We start from the raw sequence: 16,871 nt of genomic DNA on the forward strand, positions 1-16,871 counted from the left end.
CTACTCTTGACTCGGAATCCACTACCTACCAACATTGGAGACAGGGTACTGGGCTAGGTGAAACTTTGCTTTGACTCAGTTTTGTGTATTCTTTTCCCTGAGGAATCCCAGAGCAACGTGCAAAGAATGATGAATTAAGTTCCAAAACTTTGTAAGTCAGGAGAGCTGCAATATGCCCATTTTACAAACAATGAGGTATGTGTAAGCAGCATCTTACACTACAGACAAGTGGTTTGAATTGACATTTTCTGCATGCCAGCAGGTTGGTTTGACTCTTAGGTTCAATGACAGATCACACTTTAGGGACCTGAGTTTTCCAGGCACTTTGCTCGTCTGTTACAGTGCTTTTAGCAAGGTTGACCATGTTTCTTGAGTCACTGTTTGAAACTTGCCACACTTTCTGTAGATGGTGAGGGACAAAGGTATTCATTTGGAAGAGGAAGAACCTGTGCAGCAAGCTTTTGTTGTGTGATTTATGACATAATTATATGAACTGCAGTCTTAATGTGACATAAGTAGTGAACCTGTTTGGGTGCAGCAGAGCCTCACTGATCTGCAGCTGGCTCTGCAGTTGTTGTCGTACATCTCAGCAAGCAGGAAAGGAACTGTATCTGTTGCTTTTGTTTGTCATAGAAAATGCTTCCTTCTTCATAGCTCAGTGAACCAGAGTAAACAGCATCATTTTTTTTTTAGGCAAATGCAGAGAGACTGTTGGTCTTTTGTAGCATCTGTTTCTGCATATCCTATAGGATAACATTCATGCTAATTGTGGAGGTAAGATCTGTGATTGCAGATGATATCATTAAGTTAGTAGCTTTCTAGGTCCCTCTGGAATGATTGCTCTTATGTGCTCATATGACAAAACATTGAAAAGATGAAGAGAAACAGCAAATATTATTCAGAGGCACATGCATACCTTTGTCTTTGCTGCTGCTGAGCAGATTTGCTTTATCAGCTGTGGTATACCACAGGATTTTGGGGTGAACTGGAAGTAAACCTTGCACTTCTGGGATTTAAAATGTTAACTGCTCTCAAAGATGGAAGATCAGACCAGTGAGACTTCTGTAATCTGGTTAATTTTCCATCTGATTCAACAGCTGCTTATAAGAGTGCTCCACCAAGGGGATCTGCCTACATACGTCTCCACAATCATGAAGTGACGTGGTGTATGCACGTGCATACACACTTACAATAGACCCAGGAAGCCCTTTTTTCACTTGCTAAATTACTCTATAGCCAGAATTCCTTTCTTTTCCAATTGATACGGATCAACTGTTTTGATAAATGTGCCCTTCTGTTCTTTGAAAAGAGATCAGGATATTTGACATCTCCCAGCCTCCTCAAATCAGTGTTCAAGGACTGAATTCAGAGCTGAGGATGGAACACTTCTGACTGCACAGTTTTCATTCAGAGAAAGGGAATGTCTCCGCCAGCCATCTGTAGCGTTAGGTAAATATGCCAGAATTTGGAGGTATGCTTGATGTCTATCTGCTGTGCAGGATTGTCTTCAAATCCTTTTTTTAGAGAGCTGGAGAAACCTCACTGCATTTTTATAATGAAGGTAGAGATGTTGGAGTCCTGACAGTGAGTAAGCATTGTTAAATTGTGTGTGTTTGCTTTAAAGCAAACTCCCTTCCTCTGGTTACACTGAATGGAGCTTCCCAGCTCTGCATCCACTTGTGCTGATGTTGCCATCTTGGCTGGGATTCTTCCTAGGGCTGTTTGCCTACATGTATCCTTCAGTGCCAAAGGACATTTAGACCTTGCTATGGCCTTTCAGCATGCTGACTGAAATAGGATCACTTGCTGACACTCTTTCTGTTTTCCTGGCTAAATTTAGATTTAAATCAGCTTTATCTAGTAAAAAGAACCCCAATAAACAACAACAGAAAAATATACAAATACCATTGGCTTAGTGAAGAACAATTGATAATATCATGAATATTAAGGTGAAAATCAAGGACTAACATTGCAGAAGGCCATGGTCTAGCTTTGTTTGGAATGGGCTGCCTGAGGAGGTGGTAGAGTCACCATCACTGGAGGTGTTCAGGAGGAGACTTGATTGGGTGCTTGGTTGCATGGTTTAGTTGATTAGGTGGTGTTGGATGACAGGTTGGACAGGATGATCTTGAAGGTCTCTTCCAACCTTGTTCGGTTCTGTTTGGTTCTATTCTATGTTGCAGGCCCATTTTGGGGGTTCTGTTGTCCAAAGGTACCTCTCTTCTCTAGATTCTTGTTGTGTTGTGTCCATCAACCTGTGGCAGCCAAGATTTACAAGAGGTGCATCTCTGAGTAGTTTCTTTGCTGCTTGTCATTGTGCAGTCCGCCAGACAGGTTTTGAGTGTAGATATTCTCCCACATTTTCTTCTGTGCTCTGCTCAGCTGCTTTGCCTTTTAGCAGCCTGTGGCTTTCTCATTTTCTCTCCCCACTGTTTTCCTCCTCCTTCAGACTGTGTAATTTTTAAGTCTATTTGCCTTTTTTAAAATCTATTTGATCTCAGACAATGTAGTAAGTTTAGTGTTGTAAATCATATGTGCTGCAATAGGTACTCGAATTCTTTGCTTAATGGCCTCATTGTCTTTTTACCCTGAAAAATATCTCTCAGATCTCATGCCTTGGCTTGTTTTTCATAATCTGCAGCTAGGATTGTACCTGCACTGTTTGTGAAATAGTGTCCTGGCCTGTGCCTTCCCCCTCAGCCACATATGTCAGGCACAGCTGTTTGGCAAGTTTTGTCTTTGCCAGCCGGCTGCAGTTACTACATTTTGTCTTGGGAGAGAGGTGTAGCTAGACTGCACACTCAGTAGTATTTTGCTCGCCTTTGCTCTTTTCTCATACTTAATTTGGAGTCATTATATGAGTATCTATTTCATCTTTCATTTCCTCAGTCTGTCTCCTTAACTGCCCTGCAACGCTGTGCTTTGCAGGGGCAAGTGATAAACTATGTTTCTATTCCCACGTGTTCTCTCTTCCCAGTTCTCCCAGCCCCCACGGCTGCTCTTGCCAAGCCTAATTTCACCAGAAAATTCCTTTGCTGCTTCTCTCTTGCATTTTCTTGTCTCTCTCTGTATTTCATAAGAACTTGTTCCTGGTATTTAATTTTTCTTGTTGCATCTGATACCTGAATTCTTTTGTGCTGTTGCAAATCCCCATGCAGAAAGAACATCTGAAAACTTCAACTGCTACACATTATGTGTACTGGAAAAACCCACAGCAGAAGTCCTTTTGTAAAGTGTTTTCTGATCTACATGTTTGGGGAACTTTTAAAAATGGGACCTAAGAGTTAGTTCTGAGGCACAGGGGCACATTTTGTGTTTGTTTAAACCACAGTTGCATTCATTGCTTTTGGCAGATGCTGTCTTGTCAGTTACTTTGCAGTTTGCTCACCAAGGTGTGATTATAAGGGTCTGTTTCCATGTGCACTCCTGTTAGAAAGCCTTTAGTCTCAAACCCAGCAGATGGGCAAAACAAGGCAATTCCTATGTGCAGTCAGCTTATGTGAATATTGTGCTTGTGGATACAGTTACTTGTGGTTTAGCTCCATCATACATTTTGTGAATAACAGATTTTCCTCATTTTTATTAGCCTAATATTGGTTGAATGATTTGTTTCTTTAGACCAACATCAGCATTTTGCTAACTTCACATTTGTTGCAGTGGAACGGCATCAGAATTAAACCTGATTCTGTGTGCTCAATTGCTGTCTGAGAGACAGCAGCTACAAACTGGTTGTGTAAGTCTGAGCTGAAAACAAAATTAGATGCTCATTGTTCTCTATTTTTTTTTGGTGTGCTTTGGGTTTTTGTTTTTTAAGTAGAGGCCGTATTTTTGAGAGCTATTTGATTTCAATAGATCTTACATTCCTGTTTTCTTGCTGCTTTAACACGGCTGTCAAACATATATAAAGCATATTAAAGAGAGAGCCTTTTCCAAGGTCATCTAAATGCTGTTGAAAGGACAATTGCATTGACTTAATTCCCACTTCATATCTGACTATTTCCCTTACAGCTTTACTCTAAACAACAGACCAGTTTCAATAGCATACTGTAAGCAACGTGGATGTTGAATTGTAACATTGTTCTCTCAGAATAGTCACAACAACTTCAGAGAAACTGCAGACTTATCTTCCCTCTGCTTGAGAGGCACCGCTGCAAACACATTTTCTGCTCTCTGCATACAGAACTACATGTTTCACTACTTAACAGGAAAAGTCCTTTATTGTCATTGCATTTTATAATTCTCAGAGGCATGCTGTATTAAAAAAAAAAAAAAAAGAGAGAAAGAGAGATTAAAAAGTGTGAAATAGTTCATACGGCTAATAGGAAAACTCACTCTATTAAGGGCGTTTGCATGACATCCTGGATTTCACAGTATAACTAAGGTTGGAAGAGACCTCGAGGATCATCGAGTCCAACCTGTCTCCACAGACCTCATGACTACACCATGGCACCAAGTGCCACATCCAATCTCCTCCTGAACACCTCCAGGGATGGTGACTCCGCCACCTCCCTGGGCAGCCCATTCCAATGACAAATCACTGGCTCGGTGAAGAACTTTCTCCTCACTTCGAGTCTAAACCTCCCCTGGCACAGCTTGAGACTGTGTCCCCTTGTTCTGGTGCTGGTTGCCTGGGAGAAGAGACCAACCCCTTCCTGGCCACAACCACCTTTCAGGTAGTTGTAGAGGTCAATGAGGTCACCCCTGAGCCTCCTCTTCTCCAGGCTAAACAATCCCAGCTCCCTCAGCCTCTTCTCATAGGGCCTGTGCTCAAGGCCTCTCACCAGCCTTTCCAGATTTGCATGACGCTTTGGCTTTCAGGCTTCTGTTCTTGATCCTGCAGAGCTGCAGATCTGCTAACATTGGTGCTTTTTGTTGGATTATTGACATGGGTTTGCACAAAATGAGCCATGAAAATGGTGTTCCTGGGTTGCTTCCTGTATGAACAGTGGAGAAAGGACAAAGGGAGCCTTTTATACAATTTCCTTTGATCTTAACTGCAATGAGATATTTGATTGCAGTTTGTCCTTTAGTCATGACATTCATACTCTTTCTACCTGCCTTGGATCTGTCCAGAGATGACTGGAGCCAGACTGCTATAACAAAGTTTCTGGAGATTTTTCTGAGTGTGCTTATTAGCTTCCAGGGGCTTCTCTCCAGCCCTGAGCACTCTTGGAAGGCAGAGCGTAGAGCAGTCTCACTGAAGCCCTGCACACCAAAGTAAGATTGTATTTTTTTTGAGAGAGGATAGGATATTTATTATGGGGTCTAACAGATGGGATGGAGAACCAAATCAGTGCCTCAGATCCTCCTTGAAAAGTCCTGAGAAGGAGCAGTAACTGTTCTTCTAGACAATATGTTAAACGACCTGCAATCCTAGAACCAGTTTGTGGTTGGCAAGATAGAACACTTCAATTCTTGCTTTGCCTACCAGAATTCCAGGGGTATTGTGTACGCAGGCAAGGTGGTGACAGTAGGGTGATACTGACTTCCTGGAGCTAAGTGTCCCTGCCAGATGTCAGCATCCTTGGAGAATGAAGACTGGAGTGCTTTAATAAATTAAATTTGCAAAGAAATCAAGATCTGATGGCTTAGTCTTCAACATGGCACAGTGTAATTCATGAACCTGAATTCTTTGTATCACCTGGAATTGGCAGCAGAGTAGCATAGCAGCTCAGATTTAGCAGATAAAATGTTCGTGTTTTGTGTAAGCTGCGAGCCTCCCCCTGGAAAGAGAAAATTTGCCAGCTTTTGTTTTCCTGTGAGTTTCTGCCAGATATTCATTCTTTCCACTGGATGTTGCATTTTCATAATGGGCTTAGAGAGTGATCTGATGGAGGCTGAGTTTTGCTGCAGTACCCTTCCTTGGAACGGGAGCATCTCCGTGTAACCAGCGTACTTGCTTCATCTGTTTTGCAGTCTGGAGGCTGCCAGCATCGGGTTCATCATCATCATAGACAGACGACGGGACAAATGGAGTGCAGTCAAGGCATCCCTGACACGGATAGCAGTAAGTCCTTGCTTTTGTTATTTATCTTCTAGAAACTGAAATTGTCTGCTGAGCCTTCAGCACAAGATACTGTCTCCTGTGCTGATTTTGAGCTCCCATCTTCTGGCTGTGGATGCAGATTCTCCCCTGCCCTGAAGCTCCTCAGTTTTGAATAAGAAAGGGAGGAAGCTGCAGTAACAAATTATACAACCTTGCTTGCTGCTGAATTGGGACAAATACTTTGCTGGGCTGACTGCAACATAAATTCCAGTAATTGGAAGCGAGTTCCTAGAAGAGTGTGACAGAGGTACCCTTCTGTGCACTGAGGAGTGGTGAAGTGGCCTGTTTATGAAGGAAACAGATCCCAAGGGACTTGTGTTTGCATGGTAGTAAGTGATCTCTGTCAGAAACTCTTAATAGCTTATTATATCTCATTTGCAAAAGTCAGAGCTAAGTACTGACTTTGAATGCTAATAAAAGCAGCTGGTTTTATACATCTGTTACAAAGAACCTTTGCAGTGTGTGGAGCAAGCATTATGCATGGAGGAATAGGACAGAGGGATGACCAAAGCAACTTTTAAGTTCTTTCAAGGAATTTAGCCTTCATTTTCATTCTAAGTTCTTTTTGTCTGCTCTCTTCTAGAAATTGTTCCTTTTTTATGCTTGAGGAGTGTGAGAGTTGTGGGCTGGGTGTTGCAGACAGGGCCGTGTCTGAGAAATGTGTTGAGTACCTGTCTGTGTGTAAAAAATATGTGTGGTTAAAAGATTTACGACCCTTTCCAGAGTGACAAGGTAGGTCAGCCTGGGGAATTAATCTGTGCCACCAGCTTCTTTCACCGAGTCCAACATGGGTAGCCAGCGTGCCCTCTCCTTGCTGCAGACCTCCAAAAAAGGGAAAACCTATGGTGTGATAGCACAAAGGGAGCTTTCTGTGATTCACATATGGGGGAGGAAGGCACTAGTGCAGAAACCTTAGAGCTCTGTGCTAAATCCATAACAGTGTCTGGCTGGGCAATAAAATCCATGGTCCAGTCTTTCCACTAGCTGTAGAGGTTGTGACAATAGGTGTGTGCTGAACGGACCGGTTGATACTACTAGCAGCTGGACTGAGCAAGGTTCAGTGAATTCTAGCTGCTTTGCCTTGGTTGAAAATTTCCCTGGCCTTCCTGCAAAGCAGAATTGTGCCTTCTAATAGTTCTGTGTGTATTGCAGGGAGCATTTCCTGGAAACCTGCAGCTGGTGTTTGTCCTGCGACCTTCCCGCTTTATCCAGAGGACAATCGCTGACATTGGCATTAAACTCTATCGAGATGACTTTAAAATGAAGGTACCGGTAAGCATGGATTTTTTTGCCCATGTGTTTTCTTTATCTCCATGTCTGCAGTTTTTCTAAGTCAGCAATTTCTTATAACCCAGTAACTGAAATTCAATTGCAAGTGGCAGTTGGGAACTTTTATCTGGGTCTATGTGAGGCATGTAATGGTAGTGCCCAAGAGCTCATTACCAGTGGATGTCTCACAGTGCTCAGTGGGCATGTTCCCATGTGAAAAGTCAGTCTAGCTCTACAGTGTGACTTGGTTTTTAATATTGCCATCTTCACTCAGTGATGTTCACCTGTTAGAAGCAGAGCTTCTTGCTCCAATGACAAACACAGAGCATACATATAAGTGTTTAGGACTACAGAGCAGAAAGACTAGGGCTGAATTCCACCCTATTTTATGTATTATCCATAGGACTGCTGACAGTGCTCCTGTTAAATACTTGCATAGCATTGCCTGTTCTAAATGCCTTTTATGATCCCATGCCCTCAAGACGGAAAGTTTATTTTCAGTTCTTTTTATATGTACTTGGCATATGATGTGGGCTTGATGAGAATGTAATTTGTAGCAGGCTACCAATCTTGAAAGACTTTAAGTTTTAGATATTCAGTGAGAGCTCTTTTGGGAGCTGTTCTCAGCTGCATGCTTGCATGTGGCTTTGAAGCATTTATATATATATATATAGGTGGATTTGCATCCTGGCCCAGGCTTTACTCGAGCCATTTCATATGATTGGTTTGGATTTTGCTTGTGGTTTGATACCGTTTGGCAGAAGACCTGTGGCTCTCCTCCAACAAATTTTATCTATGTCAATACCTAAGTTTGAAGCTGAGGTGTTTAAGATAGTTTATGCTCTTTCTGAAGCAAGAGACAGTAGCCCATGGATTACAATGCATAGGGAAAAGGAACTCTGAATATTCATTTGGTTATTGTGGATTAAACGGTAAAATTTGTTGTAGTTTGGCAAGAATGGCTTTTTGCTGATTAAAATGCAAATGTTTTGTTAAAATGTATGTTTGATTACAAAACAATATCTTCACATTGTCTAGCACCTTAAGAAAATGGATGTGCCTGTATTTAATAAGCCCAAATCTGTTACCACAGCAACTGTTGTACCAATGACTGCAGCCCAGAAAGAGACAACTTCATCAAGGACTGACATTTTCTAATGATTCCACATCTTCTGTACTTCTAGCTATTTATTTGGTGACAGTGTTGCATTTCAAATCCAACTTGAAACTGTCAAAATTGGAAGGGAAGTTAATTCTAGGCTGGGGTCAAACACTTCATTTAGTGTTAAATAGTAACTTATCTTTCTTACAGGCAGGAAAATCAAGATAGGAGTTTAGTTTGGGGTCATCTTGGACATTCAGATTTTGAGCCATCTTGGGTATGTCCACAGAGCTCTTAGAGAGCAGTCTTACAAACACTAAGATCATGTGTTTGCTGCTAGATCTGCCTGCTTCCTGCCTGGGTATTTGTAGACAGCTTGTCAGATTTATGTACAGGCTGTCCACATAAGCCTGATACTGTTGTAAATTGCTTAGGGTTGTGCTAAAGGTGTCCTAAGCTCTTGGGGTCTACCATACTCTCTGGAAAGGCATTTTACCCGTGCTTGCAACCCATCCTAAAAGACCGTCTGGGCATGCTACCCCAGTTTCAGAAAGGGTAAGTTACTGGGAGAGACATCTATTTCTCCCTTTTTGTGGTTCCAGTCTGGGTTCTTTACCAAGTGAACAAAAAACCAAACATACAGAGTCCAAATATTTGTTTTATTCCAGTTCTGCACAAAAAAGGGTGCTAGCTTTGCGGAGTTACCAGCACCTTGAGAATAGCATCCTACGTGCCAAGCATAAGAACAGGGCCAGATAGTTCTTGTCCCATGGGAGGTATCTTTACTGAAGAATTAGGTATCAGTACCTCTCTTCAACACTACCATCACCTTTTCAATTGTTTGAAGCCTGTTTGCTCATGTTGTACATTTGGCACTATGACAGCATTAATGGGCCACAGATGGGTTCTATTTCCTATCACAAATATAAGTGAGTCAGGGTTAGCACATGAGCATTCAAAAAGGGCTTCAGGAGTCTGATGTGGATTTGTTAAGGAAACATTTGTTAAAGAGTTTATCTGAGCTATCAGACTGCAAATATGTTTAGTAAAATAGATTTGCTGGGTTAAATCAACACTGGGTTGAGTAGTAGCCAGAAAATCAAACAGGAGCAGGACCTAAGGGCTGAAATAATAAACCAGACACAATAAGGAAATGCAGGATGTATATAACTCACTGACACACAAATGTAGTTAGTAAATCTTCCTGAGTTAAATCTCTGTTGTAATAGTGATTTGGCTAAATATCATTAGCCAGGAGATATACCAGGGTTCATCTGAGATAAAATGTGGGAATTCAAGAGGAACACCCAGAGATGTACTTAAGGAACTTCCCAAGATGAAAGGTGAATTAAAGCATCTTCATAGCATACAGAAAAGGCTCAATAATCAGTCTGTAGAAGGCCCTTCTTCGTCCTTTGTAGTTTGTGACTTCTTTACGACGGCTCATGAAGCAACCCCCACCATGGCTCTGTGCTTCTTGCTGACATGCAGGCCCTCCTCTCTTGTATTCTCCAGCTCACTGAATGTGACTGTCTTCAGTCTGGCAAGAAGTATGGGAGATGCTAATGCTCTCTAATTTTGGTTTCTTAAATGGGTGTTGGATTGCTCCTAGGCTTTCTCCTGCAGAGATGCCTGCAGGATAACTACCTCTTGTCTAGCACCGTAGCTAGCAATATTAATAGATAAGTGCACAACAGTGTTCCTCCATAGTTTCAGTGCAGTTTGGAGTATCAGAAGTTTTCCAGTTTGTCAGCAACATCTCTGATGAGGAAGAGCTACAAAGCAGCTAGAACTTACTTTCTCAGAAGTGATCTGCAATGCTGAAGTACAGCATAGACTTCACGTTCCAGTCTGAGGCTACTCCAAGACAATGTAGCTTTTTGAGTTTTCTGGCTTTGATCATAAAAATGCCCAGCATTTCATAACACATTCAGAGAATAGTTTTCCCTTCAGCTTTGGATTACGTACTCTGTGCTTTCTTTGCCTCAGCTTCTTAACAGAAAAAACCCCAAACAAACAAACAAAAAAAAAGTATTCTGGCTTCTGTATTTTGAAGCAGGATTCCAGAATATGAATTGCTGGAAGCAAAAAGAATCAGAGATGACTTGAGAATGTGCAACCCATACAAGCCCATGGGAACAGATGTGTCTCCCATACTATTCTTGTATCCAAGTTAGGATGTTAAAGTCTGGATGGGTGGACAACTAGATTGATTTAAAAACTAGTTGCATCACTTGTCTCAGAGGGTAGTGGTTAATGAGTCACACTCTCCCTGGAGGTGGGGAACGTATGAAGTGGTGCAGTGGTATCTGCTGGAATCTGGTTTATTATCACCTTTACCAGTGACCTTGAAGAGGCAACAAAGTGTGCTGTCATCAAGTCTGCAGATGAGACCAAGCTGGGAGGAGCAGCTGCTATGCTCAAAGACAGGACCACTGGAACATAAGCTCAAGGAATGGACTGACCAGCATATTATGAAATACAAAAGGGACAAATGCAAAGCCCTGCAGCTGGGAAGGACATCCTTCCAGAAGGATTTCCTTCCTCAAAAAGGAAGAACCCATGTTCTTCTCTCACAACAATGCAACAATGTTGTATGGCTGGCAACAATATGGGCTGTAGCCTGACTGTCTGAAGAGCAACTCTGCTAAAAAGGACCTGGGAAATTTGGTAGACAGCAAGCTGGACAGGTGCCAGCAGTGTACACTGGCAGCATTCTGCATTGACAACAACAGTAGAGAAGCCTAGCCAGCAGATTGAGACAAGAGATTATCACCCTTTATTTGGAGCTCATTAGATAGCATTGAGAATATCCTGTCTAGTTTTGATTCCCCCAGTACAAGAAAAATAGTATCTGGTGTGAAGTCAACATAGAGCCATCAAGGTCAGGGCTTGGAGCATGTGCTCTGTGAGGAGATGCTGAGGGAACTGGGCTTGTCTAGCCTGGAGAAGGGATGACTTGGGAGGATTAATATGACACAACACCAGCTTTACAGTACCTCCAAGCAGGTTACAGAGAGCATGAAGCCAGGTTGTGTATGACAATAGGACAAGAGATAAGTGACAGAGTGAAACAAGGGCAATTTCACTGGAACAGTCTGCCCAGAGAGGTGGTGGAGGCTCTCTGTCTGGAGACTTTCAAGGCCACCTGGATGTGTTCCTGTGTGATTTGCTTTACGTGATCCTGCTCTGGCAGGGTGGTTGCACTCATGGTCCTCAGAAGTCCCTTCCAACCCCTACCACTCTGTGATTCTGTGAGTTCTGACTTGATACAAGGAAAACATTTTCCACTACAAAGATAACCAGGCAGTGAGCCAGACTTGCCCAAAGAAGTTGTACAGTCTCAGTCTTTGGAGATTTTTAATACCCAGGTTGATAAAGCCCTGAGCAACCTGTTTTGATCTCATAGCCAACTTAACTTTGAGAAAGAAGTTGGACTAGAGACCTGAGATTCCTGCCAAACTGAATTATTCTAGAAGGATGCTGTTACAAAAATCAGCTAAAAAATTGTTAATGTTTGTTCTCAGTGCTTTTCACAGAGAACTATAAGCCTAGAATATACATTCCCTTGCCTTCATGCACCTGTGCTCATCTCTTTGTTCACAGTGCTTGTAAGTGTACTGACCATGCTCCCCTTGAGCCTGCTAATAGGCATAGGCAGTTATCCTTTCTCTAACAGCAGAATGAAATAACACATTTGACACATGCTAAAGTCTAAGGCTTAAAGTGTCTAGGCTTATTTTTCTGTTGCTGAAATCACGGTGTATTTTCTAGCTGTTGGAACAAGGAGGCATAATTAAATGGTTTAAAATTGAATAATGACAGTGACACAACTGCAAGGAAAATCTTCTCAAAGGTCTCATTTCATCACTTCCCTGGATTAAGTTGTTGGTGTTGAAGAAGCTGCCTTCTCCTCTATTTCTCTGTAAATAACAGTTATCTAGACAACAGAGAAGTTGTTTGATGGAGCTTTGTGTGAATGTTATAAATAAAACACTTTTGCTCTCAGTGCACATCTAAAATGACTGCATCCTCAGCCTAGCAAGGAGCAAGATGGTGCTGAATTCCAGTCAGTTCAGAATGGCCATGTACATATCAAGAAGGCAAGGTCTACTGGAAATAAATTCCAGCCATTGCATGAAGAAATACATAATGAGAACTTACTACCTTTGATGGAACTGCAGTTGGGTCCTACACGTTTAAAGGCAATCCCAGATCCTAGGCACAATGATGGAAAGGGCTCACTATTCCTCTCAGTCCATTGTGTTTGGATTCATTTCAGATCATCATGCTAAATTCTGTCTCTGATCTGCATGGCTATATTGACAAAAGTCAGCTGACCCGGGAGCTGGGAGGAACCTTGGAGTATGGCCACAGTCAGTGGATACATCACCGAACTGTGAGTGTTTGTGTTCTCACACACGTCTACACCCAGATGATGAATGTAGAGCAACTCTTAGCTGCATTTCAGCCTAGGAATTCTGCTGGGGACTTGTGGGAAAAGGAAATCCATGAGTTCCCCAAAACCTTGTCACAGTAGTAATCTGTATCTTGCTGTTGACCTGGACACAGTGTTATAGTGCTCTTACTCAGCAAGACATTTTGGGCACATTCTTAGCTTTTGGATAATGAATTAGCTTCATAGGCCTTTACCTCATGGTGGAAGTTGAACATATGCATTAGCACTTTACTGAAGCAAAGGTCAAAATTCCTACTTTAATGATTGATTGTGTCCATGTTTTTAAGAGAGAAAAAAACCACAACTCCAGATACTAGATTTTATTTTCCTTTGTTTTAATTTTTGTGCTATGTAAATATGCACTCCAGCTGGGTCTTATTTTGAGTTACTGAAGAACACTGAATAACTGTAGAAGATTTTTATTCTATTGCCTTTGAGGGAACTTGTTCCTGGCTTGATTGATTGTTACCTTTTTCATTTAATTAATGAATTTCTGTGGCTTCATCACAACAACATAAACATTTTATTATGATGCCTAGAAAAGGTGACAGTTCACAAAAAAACCAGGCCCCAAACTCTGGCAGGTTAGCAGCTAAAATACTGTCTCATCCTATGTAAACTGGGTCCTGGTCCTGAAGAATGAATTAATTCCTGGAGACTGTATGCAATGTTTGCATCTGTCTTTATGGGTCTGATTGCAAGACTGGTATGTTAGAGCTCACATCTAGGTAGCCCCAATGTTTTGCAGTGTTCTGAGCGGCTTTGGGTATAAGTCAGTTCTTGCTGACCTGAAGGTTAGGTCTAAGACTTGGATAAAGAGTTTTTCTGAGGTTGCTTTAAGTCAAATCACTTTTGTCATTTTCCTGCTATCATTTTCTATGCTTTACTGTCCTTATGAAATCGGATTTTCTTCTTGTGAAGAACCAAATGTTTCAGTCTTCTGACTTTCCTCTAGCACTGGTTTGCTATTTTGACCACAGTAAGGTTAAGATTGAGATGGGGTTTATGTTAAAAGTACCAAAAATATGAAACTGTCCTTGTAGGAGGCATGAGCATGAAAGAGTCATATATAAGCTTTCCAACAGACAAAAGCTTGAAAAAAATGAAGAGGAGGAGTCAAAAGAACCACAAGAAAGGCTGTACTGTTCAGTAATGACAGGAGTTTACGTAAAGCATGACTATACAGTTTGTTAAATCACCCAAATAAAAAAAGTAAGCCAAAATTTGAGGTGACTGTGGCTATGTGACCCCCAGATCTTTTTGGTTACATTTGTTTGACAAACTTTTTACCAAGTGCAGAGATTTGAAAAACTAAATCAACCCCCACAGATGTAAATTAGGTACATGAAACAATTTATTACTCATACTCACAGGAGAGGGTGGGGGCAAGCATGCTATCAAGTGAGACGCTGATAAGCCTCGTGCAGGCAGCCAATGCAATCTCTTGCTGGATAAGAGGTTGTCATCAGGGAAGTGTCAGCCTCCCTGGCACCTTGAAACAGCCTGACTTTCAGTCTTGCTGAACTGCAGGCTTCATCTCCTTTGTTTCTCCTACTGCTCCCATATCTTGTCCTGCCAGTGCTTTCATCTGAAACAGCTTTAAAGCTGCTAAATGGCAGGGACACAGCAAATTCACTGCATTGTTCTTTGTTTCTCCCTTCTTACCCTGACTGCCTAGCAGCCTATGAGCTTTCTTACCCACTGAGTAGAGATTTGGCTCTTAGTAAACAGCCTTTGGCAATGGGTAGCTGTCTGTGTTGCATTCATAAGTGTGACACTTCAGCCAACTTTAATACAGTAGTTTCAGTGCTGAGAATAGGAGGTGACAGCTGCTGAGCACTGAGCATGGGTCTGTACTGCTTATGTTGAAAGCAAGCAGGGGGAAAGGGAAGAAGGCTGTGAGCTCTGTTAGCATCCCTTCCTCTCAGGAATGTAATTTCCCCAGTTGCCTTTTGACTGATGATCTACCTCCAGTTTGTTTTTCACTGAGCATGCTGTCATGGGTGCAATGAGCAATTCCCATCATTGTTGGAGAAAGGAATGCAACTTCCAGCAACTTTGTAGTATTTGTGTGTAGGAGCATCCCCAGTGCTGTTAAGTGACTCAAACCATTGGGTGGGTTAGATCAAAAAGCACAAAAAGGAAAGAGCTATACAGTCCCTAAAGAAATTGGGGCACAATGCTGAAAAAAACATCCCATGCAGTAACTTGCTACTAGGCATGAAGGTTTTAATCACATCTCATAAGTCTGAACAACATATCCTGCTCTGAAAAGGACACATTATTTTTAAGCCTTCCTCACTTCTTTCTTCAGTAAACCCACTGATTTCTGAAGAGTTTTGTGTTGGTGCAGCCAAATGATACAGAAACATCAATGCTCAAATTAATTTATGCATTTTAACTGTATTTGCACTAGGTTGTTCTTATATTTGTGTGCTAATAGGAACTGATGGGAGGGAATGCCAGGAATATATCTAGTACAGGATCTAGGCAGGCAGGACATTTTCAGAAGTCAAGAGGAAAACAAGATTGCTGAGTGAACAATGGCTGTGTGTATATATATATATAAATGTAAAAAAGGCTTTGCCCTATATATTTCAGACTCTCCTCAACTTAAGCCAAGGCTTAATTAACACAGCAAAATTTCCCAGCAAGCACGGGCAGAGGATCTGAAGTTACAGTCCTGGCTTTGAAGCTGATGTCCTCTGTGGTTTCATTATGCCTGTAAGCTCTGGGAGTTACCTGGCTGGTTCATGGAGATTACTTCAATACTTGTAGGCCTGTGAAAAGATCATTTGTGACACAGCATTTAATTTGTTACTTTTAGCATGTCCACCCAAAAATGGGCAACATGGTCAGCTTTATAGGCAGGTAATACAGCACAGTGTATCTGAAGCATTTTTAAAGGGCTAAGGGTATGTAACCAGCCTGTGACTTTATGCTCTTGCTTTTTAGGCTATTGAAAACTTTGCCATGACAGTGAAAACAGCAGCACAGATGCTACAGACCTTTGGAACAGACCTAGCAGAGACTGAACTTCCCAACGATGTGCAGTGCACAGAGGATCTCCTCTCTGCACACACTGACCACCATAGCAAGCTGAAGGTGAGCATTGTCTCATGACAGCTCCAGCAGCATAATAGATGATTTCTGATGTAACAAAATTTTCTGCCATTATTTAGGAGTCCATTTTCTGGAACCTACTGAAGAGGAGAGAATCCTGGGTTCAGGAGGTTGATCTGATTCAACTATGAAAATAAGGACAGGGAAATGTCACTTCTACTGTGTGAAAGCATGTGATGGGATCAGTAAACTTGTAGGTGACACCAAGCTGGGGGCAGGTGTTGATCTGTTACAGAGTAGGGGATATCTGCAGAGGAACCTTGACAGGCTGGACAGATGGGCAGAGTCTAACGGCATGAGATTTAACACATCCAAGTGCCGGGTCCTGCACATTGGCCACAACAACCCCATGCAGAGCTACAGGCTGGGGTCAGAGTGGCTGGAGAGTGGCCAGGCAGAAAGGGACCTGGGGGTACTGGTTGATAGTAGGCTGAACATGAGCCAGCAGTGTGCCCAGGTGGCCAAGAAGGCAAATGGCATCCTGGCCTGTATCAGGCACAGTGTGGCCAGCAGGAGCAGGGATGGCATTGTGCCCCTGTACTCAGCACTGGTTAGGCCACACCTTGAGTACTGTGTCCAGTTCTGGGCCCCTCAGTATAAGAAGGACATTGACACACTTGAATGTGTCCAGAGAAGGGCAACAAGGATGGGGAGAGGCCTTGAGCACAAGCCCTATGAGGAGAGGCTGAGGGAGCTGGGGTTGCTTAGCCTGGAGAGGAGGTGACTCAGAAGAGACCTCATTGCTGTCTACAGCTACCTGAAGGGAGGCTATAGCCAGGTGGGGGTTGATCTCTTCTCCCAGGCATCCAGCACAACAAGAGGACAAGGAACAAGAGGACACAGCCTGAAGCTGCATCAGGGGAAGTTTAGGC

At 42.4% G+C, this 16,871-nt stretch overlaps 1 protein-coding gene across 1 annotated transcript in view; it reads left to right on the top strand.

The window, feature by feature from the left end:
* The window catches only part of MCF2L2 (MCF.2 cell line derived transforming sequence-like 2), a 145,523-nt gene that overhangs the window by 25,653 nt on the left and 102,999 nt on the right, over positions 1 to 16,871 (top strand). The window contains exons 4-7 of the mRNA XM_009903603.2: positions 5,917 to 6,007; positions 7,199 to 7,318; positions 12,700 to 12,816; positions 15,832 to 15,981. Coding sequence (XP_009901905.2) covers positions 5,917 to 6,007; positions 7,199 to 7,318; positions 12,700 to 12,816; positions 15,832 to 15,981 — 478 coding nt within the window. The remainder of the gene's footprint in view (positions 1 to 5,916; positions 6,008 to 7,198; positions 7,319 to 12,699; positions 12,817 to 15,831; positions 15,982 to 16,871) is intronic.

The sequence above is a fragment of the Dryobates pubescens genome, chromosome 13, assembly GCF_014839835.1.
Source record: "Dryobates pubescens isolate bDryPub1 chromosome 13, bDryPub1.pri, whole genome shotgun sequence".
Lineage (NCBI taxonomy): Eukaryota > Metazoa > Chordata > Aves > Piciformes > Picidae > Dryobates > Dryobates pubescens.